General features: G+C 37.3%; 1 protein-coding gene across 1 annotated transcript in view; it reads left to right on the forward strand.

The window, feature by feature from the left end:
* The window catches only part of VAV3 (vav guanine nucleotide exchange factor 3), a 192,427-nt gene that overhangs the window by 27,643 nt on the left and 147,929 nt on the right, over positions 1-16,855 (forward strand). Inside the window, exon 2 of the mRNA XM_088153533.1 lies at positions 16,733-16,849. Coding sequence (XP_088009659.1) covers positions 16,733-16,849 — 117 coding nt within the window. The remainder of the gene's footprint in view (positions 1-16,732; positions 16,850-16,855) is intronic.

Here is a 16,855-nt window from a genome sequence, read left to right on the forward strand (position 1 = left end):
TCCGGTGTCTGCTTTAGCATGCAAGCAGCAATGACTGGGGTTCCCCTTACTCCTTAAGGCACAATTACACCGATTGCACAGTGATATTTTCCATAAAGAGGGAACAGTAGTTTTTACTCTTTGCTCATGGGCACATCTGCAGTGTTAATGTTAAACAATGTATTCAGGCATTTCTGATTAATTCCATATTTCTGTTTTAAGTTTTTCAATATTCTGCAACACAGAATGTTCCCAAGAACTTCCCATGTTCCAATTTGTAGTAGCATTTCTCCATCTGGAATGCTCCAAATATATGAGAATGACAACTTGACCAGTTCTGGAGATTACTGTTCCCACTGGGGATGGAGAGTGCCAGGTTGCATTAGCCCATCTTTATTGATGCAAAACGCATGAACTACTTACCATTCTGTCAAAAGCTGAGTTTAGAAAGCAAACAAATGGAGTAGAGCAGGGTTCCTCAACCTTGGCAACTTTAAGATGGGTGGACTTCAACTCCCAGAATTCCCCAGCCAGCCTTGCTTGGATGGTAATGGAGAAGAAGAAACTGTAATAGAAATATTGACATAAAACTCAAGTGCCAGCTTTTGTGTCATTTTTAGTTTCTGGGCACACAGAAGAGTAGGGAGAGTCATCAGAACTGCCACAAGATTGAATTTTTGAGGTACGAAAAATTTCAGATGCTTTTAGGCTAGAGCTATAAGAATAGCCACAAGCAATCAAAAGAGAAGCAATTTCTTTTGCTTCCTTTATCTTCCACTGATACAAGACACATGTCAGCTGTTCCTCTGTTACTACATTTGATGCAAGGATTGGCAGCTGGTATAAAGGCAGAGGGAGGGATCAGTTAGCTATAGGATGGCAGGCTCTAATCCTTAAAGAATGTTGTGAAGTATTAAAATGTAGTTATTTAATACCATCTGTATCCTTCAGCAATTGAAGTTTAACTTCCGATTCTGTCAACAATTTACAAATCTGTCTAGCGGTTGGTTTTATTAAGAATCCTGTTCCCCCTCCCAAAACCCCCCCAGATGTTTCTGGTTTTAGAGGTGAAATATGCAGGGTTCTAAATATTTATTGCCAACATCAGTTTTTAAATTTGGAAATTAATTTATGATGCACCCATAGGAAAGAAGTTTTGGGAAAATAAGTTTGTCACTATTAAAAGAGGGTGGTTAGAAATCCAAGAAGTTATCTTTGTTTCAATAGATAATAGCTTTAATTTGGCTGCACATTTGATGGAAGATGTCCTGTAGCTATAGGGAGCTGATTGGGAGGTATGAAGAGTTCCAGGCCTGCTTCCTTTGCCCACCAAACAGATTAGTGCCATATCTGATTAATGGACTTCATCCTGAATTTCTCCAGGGGGTTGGCACTCCCCATTAGGTAACTTTTTTCCTGCTGCTTCAAATGATAGCCAAACATTCACATCCCCCATAATGCCCCAGACCTTAGGAGGTGGCAATACCTGGTCAGCCTTGGCTGATCTCAGAAGCTGAGCAGAGTCAGCCCTGGCTAATACTGGGATGGGAAGGCCACCTGGGAATTCTGAGGCTGTGTCTAGACTTGGAAGTGGGGAAAAAAATCTGAGAATGAGGGAGTGGCAAACATTTCCCCAAAGTTGTTAAGAAAACTTCATGGATGTAGATGAGGGCATCTGTTCTTTAACTTATGATGCCCCAAACATAGTCGTGTATACGTCATAGATAGATTTTTCAGGAAAATGTGCCAAACGTTGCAATTATAAATAAACACTATCAGAGGGTTCTAATCGATATGCCAGCTGCTACTTGCTAAATGTTTTATGGAAGGTACTTGAAGGCCAAACAAATGGAGGTTCTATTTTTAGCTTCTGTGGTTCCATCCTAATGCCTCTGCTTTTTGTTTGCTTTTCTCCTTTTTCTTGCTATTTTCCCCTGATCTAAGCTGACTAAAACCCTGCTCAGGTAATAAGAATCCAAGTGCTCCAGATAAGCTAGCTGTCTGTCCAGGTGCATTTTGAATTTATTTCCCTATAACATTCCATGCTAATATTTATTTGCATTTATTAAGATTGTATCCTGCCCTCTCTTTAAGGAGCTGAGAGTGGGAGGGTTCTGATGTTATTTTTTTAAATAAAAAGCAATCCAATAAGATAGTGCTCTGATTCACAGGTTGCACTAAATCATTATATATTGCAAAACTCTAAATGATCACTAGATGGCAATAAAGAGATAAAGATATGCTCAAATCTTTGCTGCCCTCTGTCGTTCATATGGGTTTTTGCAGCCCATGTAGAATAACCCTAATATATGATCTCAGCCAATTGTAGCTTATTCAGGCACCCTCGGTTAAAATTATGGTGCAGAGCAATATGTGCATTAAGCTACCAACCTAAAGTCACTCAGAGAACTTCACTGAACTGGGAGCCATTCATAGCATTGAGCATCTAAATAAGGTGATGGTAATTTTCTTCTTTTCATTCTGCCTCCTCAGACTTCCTTCTTGCACTTTTCCTGTTTATTTTATATTATTTAGCTGTTCTCACTCAATCCTTGCATTTCCAGTTAAAAGGCTTAAGACAGCAGAATTGGGCAGGAGCAGTCCTCTGATGAAAACTGATGATGATGGTTAGGTGATTCTGCTACAAGTATGCGCTATTGAAAAGAATGGCTCAGTCTGTAATCCTATTGCCTGATAATTTATTCTACTCTGCCATAGGTGCTGTGAAGGGGCAGGGGGTCAATGTTTTTATTGTATTGCTCCCTGCCAGGGGCCATATTAACTGAAAATAGGTCTACTAGTTCTGGGCTGCAAAAATTGGGTGCCTAATTAGATGGCAACAGAAAACTACTATTTTGTTGCCATGTGGTGGTTATCCTGCTGTGTAATCCAGATCTGGTAGCCTTATCTTGGGGGTGGGGGGGTGGAATGTACATCTGAGAAGCAATATTTTTTAAAAAATAGGAATTAAACGTTTTTTCAGAGCAGAACTTTAGTCAGATTTAGAATTTCCTGTACCTGTTTTAACTTCAGAGCTAAAGAAAACAAAGTGAGCAGGAGACACGCTTATGGCTTTCCTACAAGTGGTTTGCTTTTCTACATGAGGCCACTTTGTTGTTGACCAAATATACATCAGAATGATGTATAAGTTTTTATGCTGGTTTTTTCAAGTCCTAGGTGGTGGCTATTGGTATTTCTTCAGTGATACCAGATTGTGTTTTTTTTTATTTAAAAAATCAACTACATATAGAACAGTCTGTTTTGCCTTTTGTGATGGTTATTGTAGGTTGTGCTAAATTTTCAGAAATTAGAGTATGGTCAGAATGAAAATAAAATTGGAATTTTGGAATAAATATGAGGTTTCTTCAAGAGCCCAGTGAAGTATGATCGTGTAGTAGATTTTTTAATGAATTTATTTTACTACTGTGTTCATTTTCAATCCATTTTCACTTCTAATTTATCATCTCTACTTAATTTTTTTCCTTTAAATTTGCCCAATATTTTTAAAACATTTCCTTTATAAACTCAGTAGGTTTTCTGTGTGGTACGTGCATTGATGCCAATGTAAAGATTTTACGTCCATCTTTTCCTTAATGAAAACATACCCCTCTGGCCAATTGGCTTTTAATCTCAGGAGGGAAATAGCAATCTTGGTCATTTGTTTAGAGGACAGGAGGTGTTCCACCAGCAAGCCAATACCTAGCTGCACTTTGTTCCTACTACTTTGCGGAAGGGCTGTCTGGCATAATGAGAGGAACAGAGACTCCTTACTATATCAGTTCAGAACACAGCCCATCATTCAGTGCCATATGCAATCCTTGAGGCCAAAATTATTTTCTTCCTCTTGCATAAATGATGCACAGCGTATAATATAATTAAATTTACAATCTTCTACAGCTATCTGTCACTCTTAATTGCATGTATGGGTCCAGTTCATTAACCACTTTACTAAGAACTCTGCCATAGTATTATCTATAGCCAACTTCTGTTTAACAACCTTTGTTTCCTAACTTAGATAGTCTTGTCTTTTTAATGCATTATAATTATTTCTAGAAACTTTCTAGAAACTCTAGTTTCAGTGTCATCTACTAGGGCAGCTATTTTTGTTTTGCTTTTGTTTTTTCTAATGTACTGATGTAGGTTGCTCATTCTAATACTAGATCTATTCAGTGTCCTCTGAGATTTCTCAGATTTTGTTTGTAAGCTCTGAAGTTTGCTTTCCCATTGTTCTTCTGTGATTGGGTAACCTAACTTTGTGGCACAAAAATTAGTTGTCACTCTTGAGGTGCTACTTTTTTCAGAGATTTCACTATCTGGTGACCCAAAGCAGTGCCCTAATGGTGGAATTTCTTCCCAATTTAGGTACAGCTGACAGCAGGTCTTATGAGCTTTTGGGATCGGTTTAAACATTCCTGTATTCCCAGGCTTTTAAAGTAATGGTCTAAAAAGTATTGATGTGGCTTGATTCTTTTTTACTTGTGTATGAGTCAAGGTAGTTGATTAGGAAAACCAATAATTCAATTCTTCTAACAATCTTTGCTTTGCTTTGCTTTGCTTTGCTTTTCCTTTCCTTTTGGGGCCTCATGAAGAATCGTTGGGTGCACTGTGAATTAGCATTTTTATGGTATTCAGTTAGAATGCTTTCAGCTATTTGTATTGAACATGATCACAATTACTTGTGGTGGCAGAGCAGAACTAATTTATTTGGTTGTTGAAAACTGTAAAAGAGTGAGAAATGATTTCTGTGGGGAAAAATTGTTAACTTTTGACAGTATTTTTAATTAGCTTATTACCCTACTTTTGGCTTTCTCTGCAGCACTGCATGTTTGTTAGGTAATTTACCAAAGTTATCACAAGTAGGCTTATCCAAATCCAGAACTGAATTAGTGTGATCCTCTAGCTTTTACTTCTGTACTACATAGGCTACAACAACTCATGTACAGATTTTTGAAACAGCACTTAGCTTGGATAGAAGTTTAAATGAATCACCCCCTCAGAGCAATTCTGTGAAGAACTGCGGTGTCCTACTTCTAACCAGTAGAGTGCATGTGTGGTATGCACATGTAGAGAGACCACTTTCATTGAAGCACCTGATTGAGGAGGATTGGCCTCACGAAGGCAGAGCCACATGTCTCCATGAAGTGCAATGCATTGTGGAGTGAGATCAATTGTAATCATACCCAGAAGCCCGCAGAGCACTTACTTGATCAGAGCATCTACCTAGGAATAGTGTCTGTTATGTCCTAGTGTGGTCATTACTTATATTTATATCTTTGATTCAACAGGAATTGTTCTTTTTTTTTTTTTTGCATCTTTTGCTCAGATGCATGACTATGGTTTAGTCTTGAAATGGGTTACCTGTGAAGCCCAACCTACTTTTTTTGGCAACCTCTGGAATTCCCAAACATTGTGGTAATACTTGCAGGGATAATTTTGTTAAAAGGTGATAATCAGAACCGACGTGTTAAAGCCTCTGCTGAGCTTAAGACACTTACTTTCCTTTTAAGTAACCTGAAACCACAGAGCAAACCAAACCAATATATGAGTTCTATGTGTCTTTGTCTATTTATTACCTATCTACTTATCTGTTTACCTAGCTTGTATGCTGCTGCAATCATAGAAGCCTCAGTAGCTCAAAGACAGAATTACAACAAAATGAAACAGCATAAAAATAAGGCAAATAAAGCCTAACCACAAAATATAGAACCAGGCCCTGAAAGCTCTCCAGAAAAGCTCAGTCTTCAGCTTTTTCTGGAAGGTGGACAATGTTGGCAACAGACAAATCTCCAGTGGGAGGTCATTCCAGAGGGCTAGCCCTATCATCAAAAAAACAGTGCTTCTGGCCACAGCATCCTTGACCTCCCAGAAATGAGGGACAACCAGCTGCTTTTCCCCACATGATCAAAGTGGTTGGGCTGAATCTAGCGGGGAGATGCGGTCCTGCAGATAACCAAGTGCCAATCTATAAAGGGCTTTATAGGTTAAAACTGGCTTTTTAAATTGCACTCAGAAGCTGAAAGGAAGCCAGTGTAGGACCTGCAGAACAGGTGTAATATGTGCACATGGTCTGCCCCCATGAGCACCTGGGCTGCTGTATTCTGCACCAACTGAAGCTTCTGGGTAGTCTTTAACTACAGCCCCATTTAGAATGTGTTGCAGTAGTCTAACTGGTTGGTGACAAGGACATGAGCCACCATAGTCAGGTTCTGTCATCTCAGGTAAGGCCACAAATGGCACACCAGCCAAAGTGTGGTGGATTGCAGAAGAGAGCATGGTTCTCAGGAAGGAGGGGGCGCATTCCAAGAAGGACAGAGAGACAAGAGACAACATAGTCTGGAGCAGGAGCATGGGAAGTGTAAGAGCTTTAGAATAGCCACTCCCTAGAATCTCCCAGGCTATATCCACTAGTTGCAGTAGTACAGTTTTAGTGTGGCAAGATTTTGTCTATATGGTGTAAGCAATAAAAGAACTGAACTTGGTTGGACTATTTCCCTGTTGTTCTTGGGCTGGGCCTGACATGAAGCTAGGCAAAGGTTCCCCCTGGCCAAGGCCTCCACATGCTGATCCAACAGGAGCCACTAGTCTAGGAAGACTCCCACGTTATGGACCTTTTCCTTCAGAGGCAGTGCAATCCCATCCAGAGACAAAAAGAAACAAACAAAACCCCTGTCTTAGAGGACCCCTGAAATACAAACAGTAACTCCATCTTGCTAGGGTTTTGTTGTTTTATCCCATCCAGACTCATACATGGACAGGACTTTGACAGCATCTGTAGCCTGGCCTGGGGTCATGATGTACAGTTGAATATCATCAGTATCTTGATGACACCAGACTCTGAACTGCCAAATGATGTCCCCCAGCAGTTTCATCTAGATATTGAATACCAAGGCAAAAGGAACAGTGCCTCCAATCTGTAAAGCTGGTCCAGAAGTATCAAATGCTGCTGAAAAGTGCAGAAGAACCAGGACAGGTGCACCACCTCCATCCAGATCTCAACATAGGTCATCAACCAGAGCTACCAATGCCATCTCTGTCCGATGCTTGGGTCTGAACCTGGACTAATATTCAGCTCCATGGGATTATCTCTGTTCAACCCATGGAGGCTGGCTGGCTGGCTAGCTAGATATGCCATAAAATGCAGTGCTCAGTGAATGGAGAAGAAATGGTATTTTGCAGTGCCAGCTGACTGAAATCTTCAAATGAGTACATGCCCTGTCCCAAAGGGTTTAGGGAATAGATAATCATGGTTCTGCCCAGAGTTCAAGACATACAGAGTTTTATATTGGCAGGCCAGACTCAGAAGAAAGAACAGTAAGTCATTTTCAGGTCCAGGCCAAAATTGAGTTTCAAGATAATCATGCAAGGTTTAGAATCAAGACACGTGATATACTACCTGGTACAAAGATATAAAAATCCAATGTCTGTTCTATTTGTTTGTTGAAGGTAGATATTAACTGAATGAGGCCACCCTGAGAGATTGGTCTCAATGTGAACGTTGAAGTTCCTGAAAACCAACAGTCTTGGGGTCTTCAATACACCTTCAAATTCAACTGAGGTGGGCTATTCAGCAGTGTATTACAGTATGCCAGTAGTCTGTTTCTAAGTTGCATACCAAGATCCTTAAGCTGTATCCAGATATGCATGCTTGTAGCCCTGATGGATACTCAGGTAGGACTCCTGCAAAGTTCTAAAATATTTTCAGTAGTGAAATTAGTGTTTCAGAATGGATTATCTAGTATTAGATCTTATTATAGTGATTCAGCTCTCCTCATGATTATGATAACATAGAAATTGTGACAGTGTAACTTTATTTAATTGCCTCTGCTTTTCAGGGCTGCATGTTTTGAACTGAAAAAACGAACAGCCACTGCTCTTACTTCATGCTTCCCTTTCATTTTCCATCATCTTGCATTGAATTTCAATATAAAAGAGACATCCCTGCCTATTGGCAGCTGAAAACTCTTCCTTTTTTAGTGTCTAATTAGCAGTTTTCACTCTGTGCTTCCTATAATGGGCTCTTTACATTTCCCACATCAATCTTGCTCAGTGGGATGCCAGATCGAGTAAGCAACAAATATATGGTCTCCTATATATCCATGCACAGACATTGAAAGTAGAAGATTAATCCTCAGTTCCTGCAAAGATACTCACTCTGACCCATGATTATTAGTTTTTATCCTAAAACACTTAATGATATCAGTGGTTATTCTTGTGAAATATCAAAGCAGTATTTTTTGATTTTTACATTTTTCAGTGGAGTGATGAATGGGATGGCATTGCTGGAATCCAATTTAATTTTCACTTTACTCTCTATGCTGTGTCTGTCTGGTTGGGTTCATTGACTTGAGACTGGAACTTGTCTCGCATGGAAGCATTTCATAATCTGCTTTTTCCCCATACTGTATCTATGCATGCAGTACTCCTCTTCTTAAAGGGAGAAGAGTATACAGTATGTGAAATGAATGGTCTGGGTGCTAAGTAGCATATCATGATTTAAAGACATCTTCAGATCAAGCTTGTCTCTTGGTGACTACATGGACACCATCATTTGGCTTTCATAGCACCACAGTAGAAGTGGTTTGCTTGGTTTGTCTCATGGTTTGACTTTCCAGCCTACTGTATAGTCCTGGTGTTCTCTGCTGCCAATTACACACATGTAATTACACTTCATGGTCTTTACTGCATTTGTAAATCTTCAATGGAAGTGAACCAAAATCAAGTTGCAGGCTAGAAATTCTGCTTAAAACATATGGAAGAATGTAGGCACAAATGTTTGCTTTTCAAACCAAAAGAGTTAGAAAAATCCAGAAGTAATTAGTTTCCAGTCTACAGTTCAGCCAGGTAATCCAGACAGTGCACAGAGGTTCAGAAAAGAAGGTAGAACATTATTTGCCACAGAGAGCAAGTCAGAAAGACATCCCTTTTTGACTGCCTGCTTGACTAATTTGCTGAGTCGCTTCTTTCTTTCAAGTAGGTGGTTTGACTTTCATTACTCTACTCTTATAATTTGCAATGTGTTGCAGGGTTTGGGGCCTTGCCTAGCTTAGTCTGTTGGTCAACTTTCCCAGCCTGCACTCCTCATTTTCCTTTTCTGTTAATTCCTGCAATGTAGGCTAAGTCTCTGTCTGATCAGACTGTCCAGGTTCTGAATCTGAAGAATCAGATTGATCCCTAACTCCAGGTGGTCATCCGTCCAAGTACCAACTAGGCTTGTCCCTGCTTAGGTTTTGAATCCAGACAAGATCAGCCAGGTGCTAGCAGCAGAGTGACATGGACAGAGAAGAGAAGGCTACATTTATAATACCAAAACTGAAACATCTGTATGCCGAGTGGTTTGCGTTTTATTCTACCAGTGGCCAGTTAAATAAACTTATTTCCATTTCAGATGGCCAGACCCTGTGAGATGGTCATATCAGTCAGGAAGATAACAAACAAGTAAAAAACAAAATTTTACTGCAGTCAATGACCAGAATTCATGCCAGGCCCCTAATAGCAACACATGGCCAAGGAAGCAAGAGTTCCACGAGTTTCATTAATCAGGTTTAATGAGAGGAAAAAAAGATTTAGGACAGAGAATCTTGGAAACTGAATAAAGAAAACCCCAGCCCACCTGTATTAATGAACACATTATGATCAGGTCTCTGTGAATTATTTGAACTTATTTCTCTGAGGTTACTTAACTGAAGCATCTTTCCATTCTTCTTTGTTATGTTTTGAAATACCCCCTTTCATAAGAGTTCTCTTACAATTCCACAAATAGGTAACAAAATGAGTGCTAAAGATAAACAAAAAGTGTGATCAAATATGGTGAGTTTTACAAACAATAAAGCAGAATTTAGCCATGTTCAAAGAAATAGAACCATACTGATTAGACAGCATCAGGGTCTGAATGATTAGGAAAATTTACTAATAAGGGAGTAATGAAATATAATCACACATCTTTTAAAAGAGAGCAGTTCAATAGAACATGGGTCATAGACCCAACTACTTTTTCACTACAATGCATGCAGAGCTTTTAAAAAATGTCCTGTAAGAACAGTTGCAGGAATCAGGAAGGTAGCCATGGACAACTCATGAAACTGCATACTCCATTTAGATAGAGCTAAATCCAGTGCCATCTATTGGCTATGCTAAATAATGACATTATCCACCTAATGACAGTAATCCATTTGAAGGTTATTTTAACAGTTACCTTTCACTTTCCCTGCACTTAAATTATAATATAATAACAACAATATAATATCTAGTTAAGATATTATTATAAGAACTAGTTAACATATACTTTTGAATCAATATTTATTTGAAGAACAGAAGGGTCTTTTATCTAGTTCCTCTGAATTCTGTTTTCTTGGTTTTTTATAGGTCAGTTGCTAGAAATTCTGAGAGTTAAAAGTCCATCCAATTTGGAAAGTAGATTAAGGCAGCTGGGCTATCAATTCTGCATACAAATTTAAGATATCTGTGTTTAGATAATTCCATTAGTCCCCATTGCAGTGCAACTATAAAAATTCCTTTTAGGTGTAGAAGGCAATACTGGCTATTTCAAAGCAGCATTAGATTTATAGTTTTTTTTAAAATTACGTATGTTTAACTTTTACGTAAATTTCTTTGTTAATAGGCATAACAGCATTAATAAGAGCCTCCAAATGTATAGACATTTGACAATTTCTGGTTTCAGTTTTCGCAGATATACATTACAGTCATTGGACATAAGTTATTGTACGATTTATGTTTACAAAGAAAATACATTTTATTTTATTTCATTTCTGTGGCAGTGAATATAGAGGTAACAAAAAAGTGTGCAAAATATTTTGGAATAATTAATTGCTAATGTTCAGCCAATGATGAATATAAAAAGATTTTCATAGTTGGCATTGCATATTGTTTACATTTATATCAGTAGAAAAACTGACTGTTCCACTCTGATTTCAGGATCCAAATGTATTCCAAGAAATTTATATAAATAAATTATATTTTAAGAATGTTTATATATAGATATTTGTGCACTCCAGAGTCAGCAACTGGAGCTGTCAAGTCAGATTTGATGCTTTTAATTTGAACTGCAGTATTTCATTTTAAAAAATGTTTCTCCACTCATGGAGTAGCTGTCCCTCTAGAATTGTGAAATAGAATAGCTTATTATAATAAAACAGCATACATTTTAAGATGTGCTTTGACATTATTACAAAATCTGCTGCCTCAGCCAAAACTTCGTGCCCTGTAAAACAATATAGTCTATTCTTCCTCCTCTTTAAATACAAGGCTTTATTTGTTTGAAAAGTGACATGGTTTCCACCAACAATATAATCAAGTTTACTCATTCTATCAATGTTTCCCTTTTGCAAAAAGTAATTAGTTGAAAAATGTTTAGCATTATACGGTTCTGTGTTTTGTTTTGTTTTTTTTGATCCCTGACAAATGATGAAAAATGAAAAATGTAAACCTCTCTGTTTTTCTATAGAAGCATTAATAGCACATTTGGACTTAATTGGATTAGGTTAACTGTTAAGAAGTATTCTTTTAATCTGTTTGAAAGACAAAGGAGTTGGCTATTGAGTCATTAAATCTGAAACCAAATGCTCTAAGTGCACTTTCAAGCAATAGGAGTGATTTCATCCTATTGTCAAGGGCCTTGTTACTTTAAAGGAATTACTTTTGAGTGTTGTAACGAAAGATGTGTCTCATTTTCCAATGGAGACAGGATTGGCAAATGGTGATAAATAGTTGTTTTAATGCTCTTAAATACTGTACACTGACTAGCTCCAACCAATGTCATAACCCCATTTCACCATTACTGAATTACAAGTTGATTTATTATCTACTATAAAATTGTGAGTATACATAGATTACTGGTTTTGCTTAAACATCACCCACAAGATATGTATATTAACTTTGTAGATATTTTTATGCAATTAAAAATTAGTAATTTCTGCCATAGAAACAACTTGAAAGGATGGGAAAAGTGAAATAGAAAAGAAACAAAACTCTTTCTCAGCTTACAAAACCTTCCCATCCTGATTATCTTTGAGACGTCCCTTACTCATCATAAGTGAGTAACTTACTTTATTTACAAATATATATTTACGTCTTTCTCACTCAGGGGTATGGATGAGGAAATCCTCTGCCTCTAGTTGTCATTTTTTCCAAGAATAATATTAGTCCTTTGTTTCGTCATAATGGAGTCATTTTGTCTTTGAAGAGCATAGGAAATGTCTTTTTTTAAAAAAAGAAAAGAGTAAATCACCTGTTTGTTTTTTTTAATACTATGAGATCTGAGATAGAAATTCAGTACAAATATGCTTGTTTTGTGACAAGTTCGTCTGTAATACTTTTCTTTTGTAATACATAATAAACTGAATATTTTATTCAGGGTCTGCTAGGCTCTTGTAAAGTGAGTGCATTTCTTGGACTATATTGTGAAATTCTCAGAGTGTATTCTAGAATCATTGTATATGATATAGATATTGATGTGGAAAAGGTTCCTTTAAGGTAGACTATTTGAAAACCTGTATCTCAGTGAAAAATATGTGAACTTTAGAACAAAATTGTATTAAGCAATGTGTGAGAACAGGTTCTTACAAGGTCACAAGGAAACAGCTTGATACCAGATCAATCCATTTGTTATCAAAACAAGAGACAGATGGGAACCATTGCTCCCACCCAAAAGAGATTGGCTTCTAGGAGGGAGCTAAACAACTCAGGTTAAATCCTGTCAAGTTGGAGTTCCTTGTCATCAATAGATATTGCAGTGATCTTATAACGTCTGCTCCAGTAGTTTATCTGGATGGAGACTTGCTCTCCTTCTCAACTTGCTGCTCCTGCTCACACCACAGGAAGATGTGGCCAGGGATGCCTGCACCCAGCTTTGGCTGGTGACCAGGTATGACCCTACCTGGACCAAGATGCTTTGGGCATGGGAACTCATGCCTAGCTCACCACCTGGATAGACTATTATAATGTTCTTTACATGGGGTTGCCTTGGAGATAATCCAAAATTTAGTTGATACAAAATATGACAGCTGGACTCCTGATGGGTCAATACCATCAAGTAAGAATAGCACCTATTCTGAAATTACTGAGTTGATTGCTGGTAGACTTTTGGGCCCAATTCAAAGTCATGGCTATCACTTTTCTAAAATAATAATGAATTAAAGATTACAATTGGAAAACATAAAAACTAATACAAACTATAAAAAAATATAAGAATAAAAAGAAAGAATAAGAAGTGTAGGAAAAAAAAGAAAAAGAAAGAAGTATATTAGAAGTGACTTCCCTCTTTATCACAGCAAGTGTGAAGAATTTTAGTAACATCACCATGTCTTAAAATACAACAAAATCTCTCTTCATCGCTTATCTCATCTCTTAACTATAAACAGAATCCAAAAGGCTTGTCATTCTTTTTTTCCATATAATTTCATTAATTGTTTTTAAAGTATAAAGACTAACAAAAACTAATATAGGACAAAGGAAAGACAAAGCCAAAAGTGCAGAAAAAAGAAAGAAAAGAAAATATAAAGAAGTAGCTTCTGCTTTTCTCTACAGTAGTTATAAGTATAAACTTACCTCCTAATCTATGGTTATAACATAACTCTCATTTTTTCTATAATCTATTTTTTTCTAATCATCAAAACCATAAATCATAAGTTCATTTTTTTTCCTGTTACATGCAAAAAGTCTGTCAGGGGTTTCCAGTCAGCACTAAACATAGATACCAAAAGCCTCATCATTCATTCTTTATCAGCAAAAGTCCATTAACAGTTATCAGAAATAACTACATATCTATTCTAACATTGATCAAATAAGCCAACGCTATATTCTTTCCCTGTACTTTTAACAATCTTGGTTTTTAATCCTTTCAAATATTGTATTAGAATTTGATGTATTTATTTATTTGGTCCCTTCTCAGAGAATCCTTCAAGATTTTAACATATCTCTTTTGTACATCCAGTAAGAAAAGGTTATCCAAATCACTCTGGTTTGATACGTGTATGTCCCCTTTAAACATTAAGACATCAGCCAGTTTCATTTGTATGGACAGTATATCATCTTTTTCCATATTGTTATTGTAACTTGTCATATTTAAATCCACATTCAAATCAATTTCAGTCTTATCCGGTATAGCTTGTTTTTCTTCTGTGACATCATTAACACACTATCTATGGTATCAGACATTCTTAAAATTAATTTCTGAGTCCATTGTTCAAAAATATCCTTCAAAATACCCACTGTTAAAGTATTTTGCTCCATTCTTTGTTAACAAGTCAAATTTAATTATTCTTCTCCTTTAATTGTAATCTTTATTTGCATCTAGTTCCCTCTAGTGTCCAACCTTCAAAACCCCATTCTATCATGTTATTTTTTCCCAAAGAATCCAAACAACCACAGTTTCCCACGGGAAGGATTTTTATAATTAATTTAAAATTTTTATTCCAAGTCAGTCTGGACCCTTAGCCCATTTTTAACTTTCCAAATCAAAACTCTAAACACCCTTTTGCTGTTTATTCCAAAAAATAATATTTTTCTAAGTCCTCAAAATCAAATCTAAAATCGTATTTACTTCTGGAAGGAGAAGGAGACTCACACAGTGAATGCAATAAAAACTTGCCACTCTGAAGGGTCCTAATATTTCCAAAGCAAGAAAAAATAGTTCCAGAGGGGATTAGGAAGCGAGGCTTGGTCAAGCTTTTTGTCCATAAAAGGCTGCGTTATGACTGTGAGCTTAGATGGTATCCCTCAACTCCCAGCCACTTGATTCATAAACTGGCCGTGAAACCTTGGTTCCTGTGGTTTACTCACGAGGAGTGACTGTCCAGAATGCACGTGGGCTATCTCACAATCTCTCTTTTCTCCAGAGAGATTTCGCCAGCCGGGATCCAGCATCCAGCTGCCGATTTCTGACATAAAAGCCTTCCCGCTTTGGTAGGGATGTCTAGCTCAACCATCAGAAGTTCCACATGCTTATCACTTTTAAAGCCATTTACAGCACAGCACTGGAATATATCAGGCAATACCTTGCTAAAACTGAATTGCCCTCCCTTGACTCCCTTGCCCTTAAAGTGGGCCTGCTGCAGGCCCCTTCTTGTGATGTTCATGGGGTGTAGGGCAAGTAACTTCTTACTGGTGGCCCCTATTTTAGGGAACACTCTCCACCCAGAGAGTATTTCAAAGGCAACTGTTTTAAAACAGGCCAAAGCAGCACTGTTCTAGAGGGTTTGGCCCTTAGGATAAGTGAACGGCACCTTTGATGTGTTCTGTAAAAATAAACAAACAATACTGCCTTTGGCTTACATTGGTCATTGATGTCCTAACTTACATATATGTGAGGGGAGATGTAGAAGCAGTTTCCTTGGCAGGAGAAATATCTTTTAAATTGCTTGCACTCCATTCTAGTTCAAGGGGAAAAAGGGAAGTGAAGGGTGGAGGTGGGGGGGGGGGCGGAAGCTGAAAAGGCTGAGTTTACATGTAAGTTGCTTTTTAGCAGTTGAAATGGAAATTTTTGGATCAGCAGATTTCCTCAAATCAAATTAGTTGTCTTTCATCTCCTTTTCTGAGTTGAGGGGGAGGGAATGTTCCTAAAATGCTAGTTGGTTCTGTTCTGTGTTGTTACTAGTTTTTACTCCTACCAGTGTTATAGTATTTGCATTATGTTGAGGGGGTACAATTACATTCCATTCTGCTCTTGCCATAAGCTTTTGTGGCCCTTTCTATTTTAAGTGCTGCAAAACTATTTACAGAATCTATTTTTCTTCTAACTGAGCATTTTGATTACATGTGGCCTTTTAACATTTGCCCCCCCCCAGTGTTAACTAATTATATAGTTAACAACTTGTATAACTGTATATTATATACCTACTTAACATTTAAGGCAATTTTTAAAAGACAACATTTTTAATTGCAGTTATAGTCTTAGGTAATTATAATTAACTAATTACAGGCATTTCTATGGCTTAGGAGTTGGACACTTGTTTTAATGGCAAGTTTCAAGGCCAAAAAAGTAATTTTACTATATCCTCACCATCAAGAAAGAGCCATTTCCTATATTAGGTGTCAAAATATCTTAGGTATTGTATTTTTACTGTATAGATTTGACTGTTTCCTATTGACCAAAGCAGTAGACAAGCACCATAAAAAATAGTTAATAATGATGCCCCCCCCCACCTTTGAGTCTTTCCTTTGCTCTTCAGCATACCAAGATAAAAGAGCCCTTCCTAGTTCTTTGCTGGTTTACATAGGCAGCCGTAAGATGTTCTTTGGAGCTTTCTCCAACCTTGTGCCCTTTTCCAGTGTTGGATTAAAACTCTTACCATCCTTAGATGGAGATTAATTAGAATATTAATCTGATTAATAGTAAATATGGAGCTACCAGTTTGGAAAGGCTTCTAGTGCTATAATCCACTATAATTGTGGAGATTCAAAGAATCATGAAACCAGTATCATAAGCCCAGGGAAACTGGAATTTCTTTCCTTTTTCTTGAACAGTAGACTTCCAATGAAAAACTTCTTTTTGAAATGGAAAAAGCAAAACGCAATTTTCTACACATTGGGAGGATCAGTTGGTCAAAGAAGATATCAAGCATTCTGTTACCTTCTCTGAGTTTCCTGTGTAAAAGTTTCGTGGTGTAGCCATAAAGGTTTTAGAAAATTATAGTGGTTGGGGAAAACTCCTCCAGAGGTATATGCTTTTGAGTGTAATTGAATATCCTCACTGATAATTAAATGGCTTACTAAAAGTATAAACTTTTTTTCTCTTTAGTTTCTGTGTTTGAAGAATATAAGAACATTCCTTTCTGCCTGTTGTGAAATATTTGGAATGAAGAAGAGTGAACTTTTTGAAGCATTTGACTTGTTCGATGTTCGTGATTTTGGAAAGGTATTT

Source organism: Python bivittatus, unplaced genomic scaffold, assembly GCF_059951505.1.
Source record: "Python bivittatus isolate LINGU-HERP-01145 unplaced genomic scaffold, Pbiv_v1 ctg000700_np1212, whole genome shotgun sequence".
Classification (NCBI taxonomy): Eukaryota; Metazoa; Chordata; class Lepidosauria; order Squamata; family Pythonidae; genus Python; species Python bivittatus.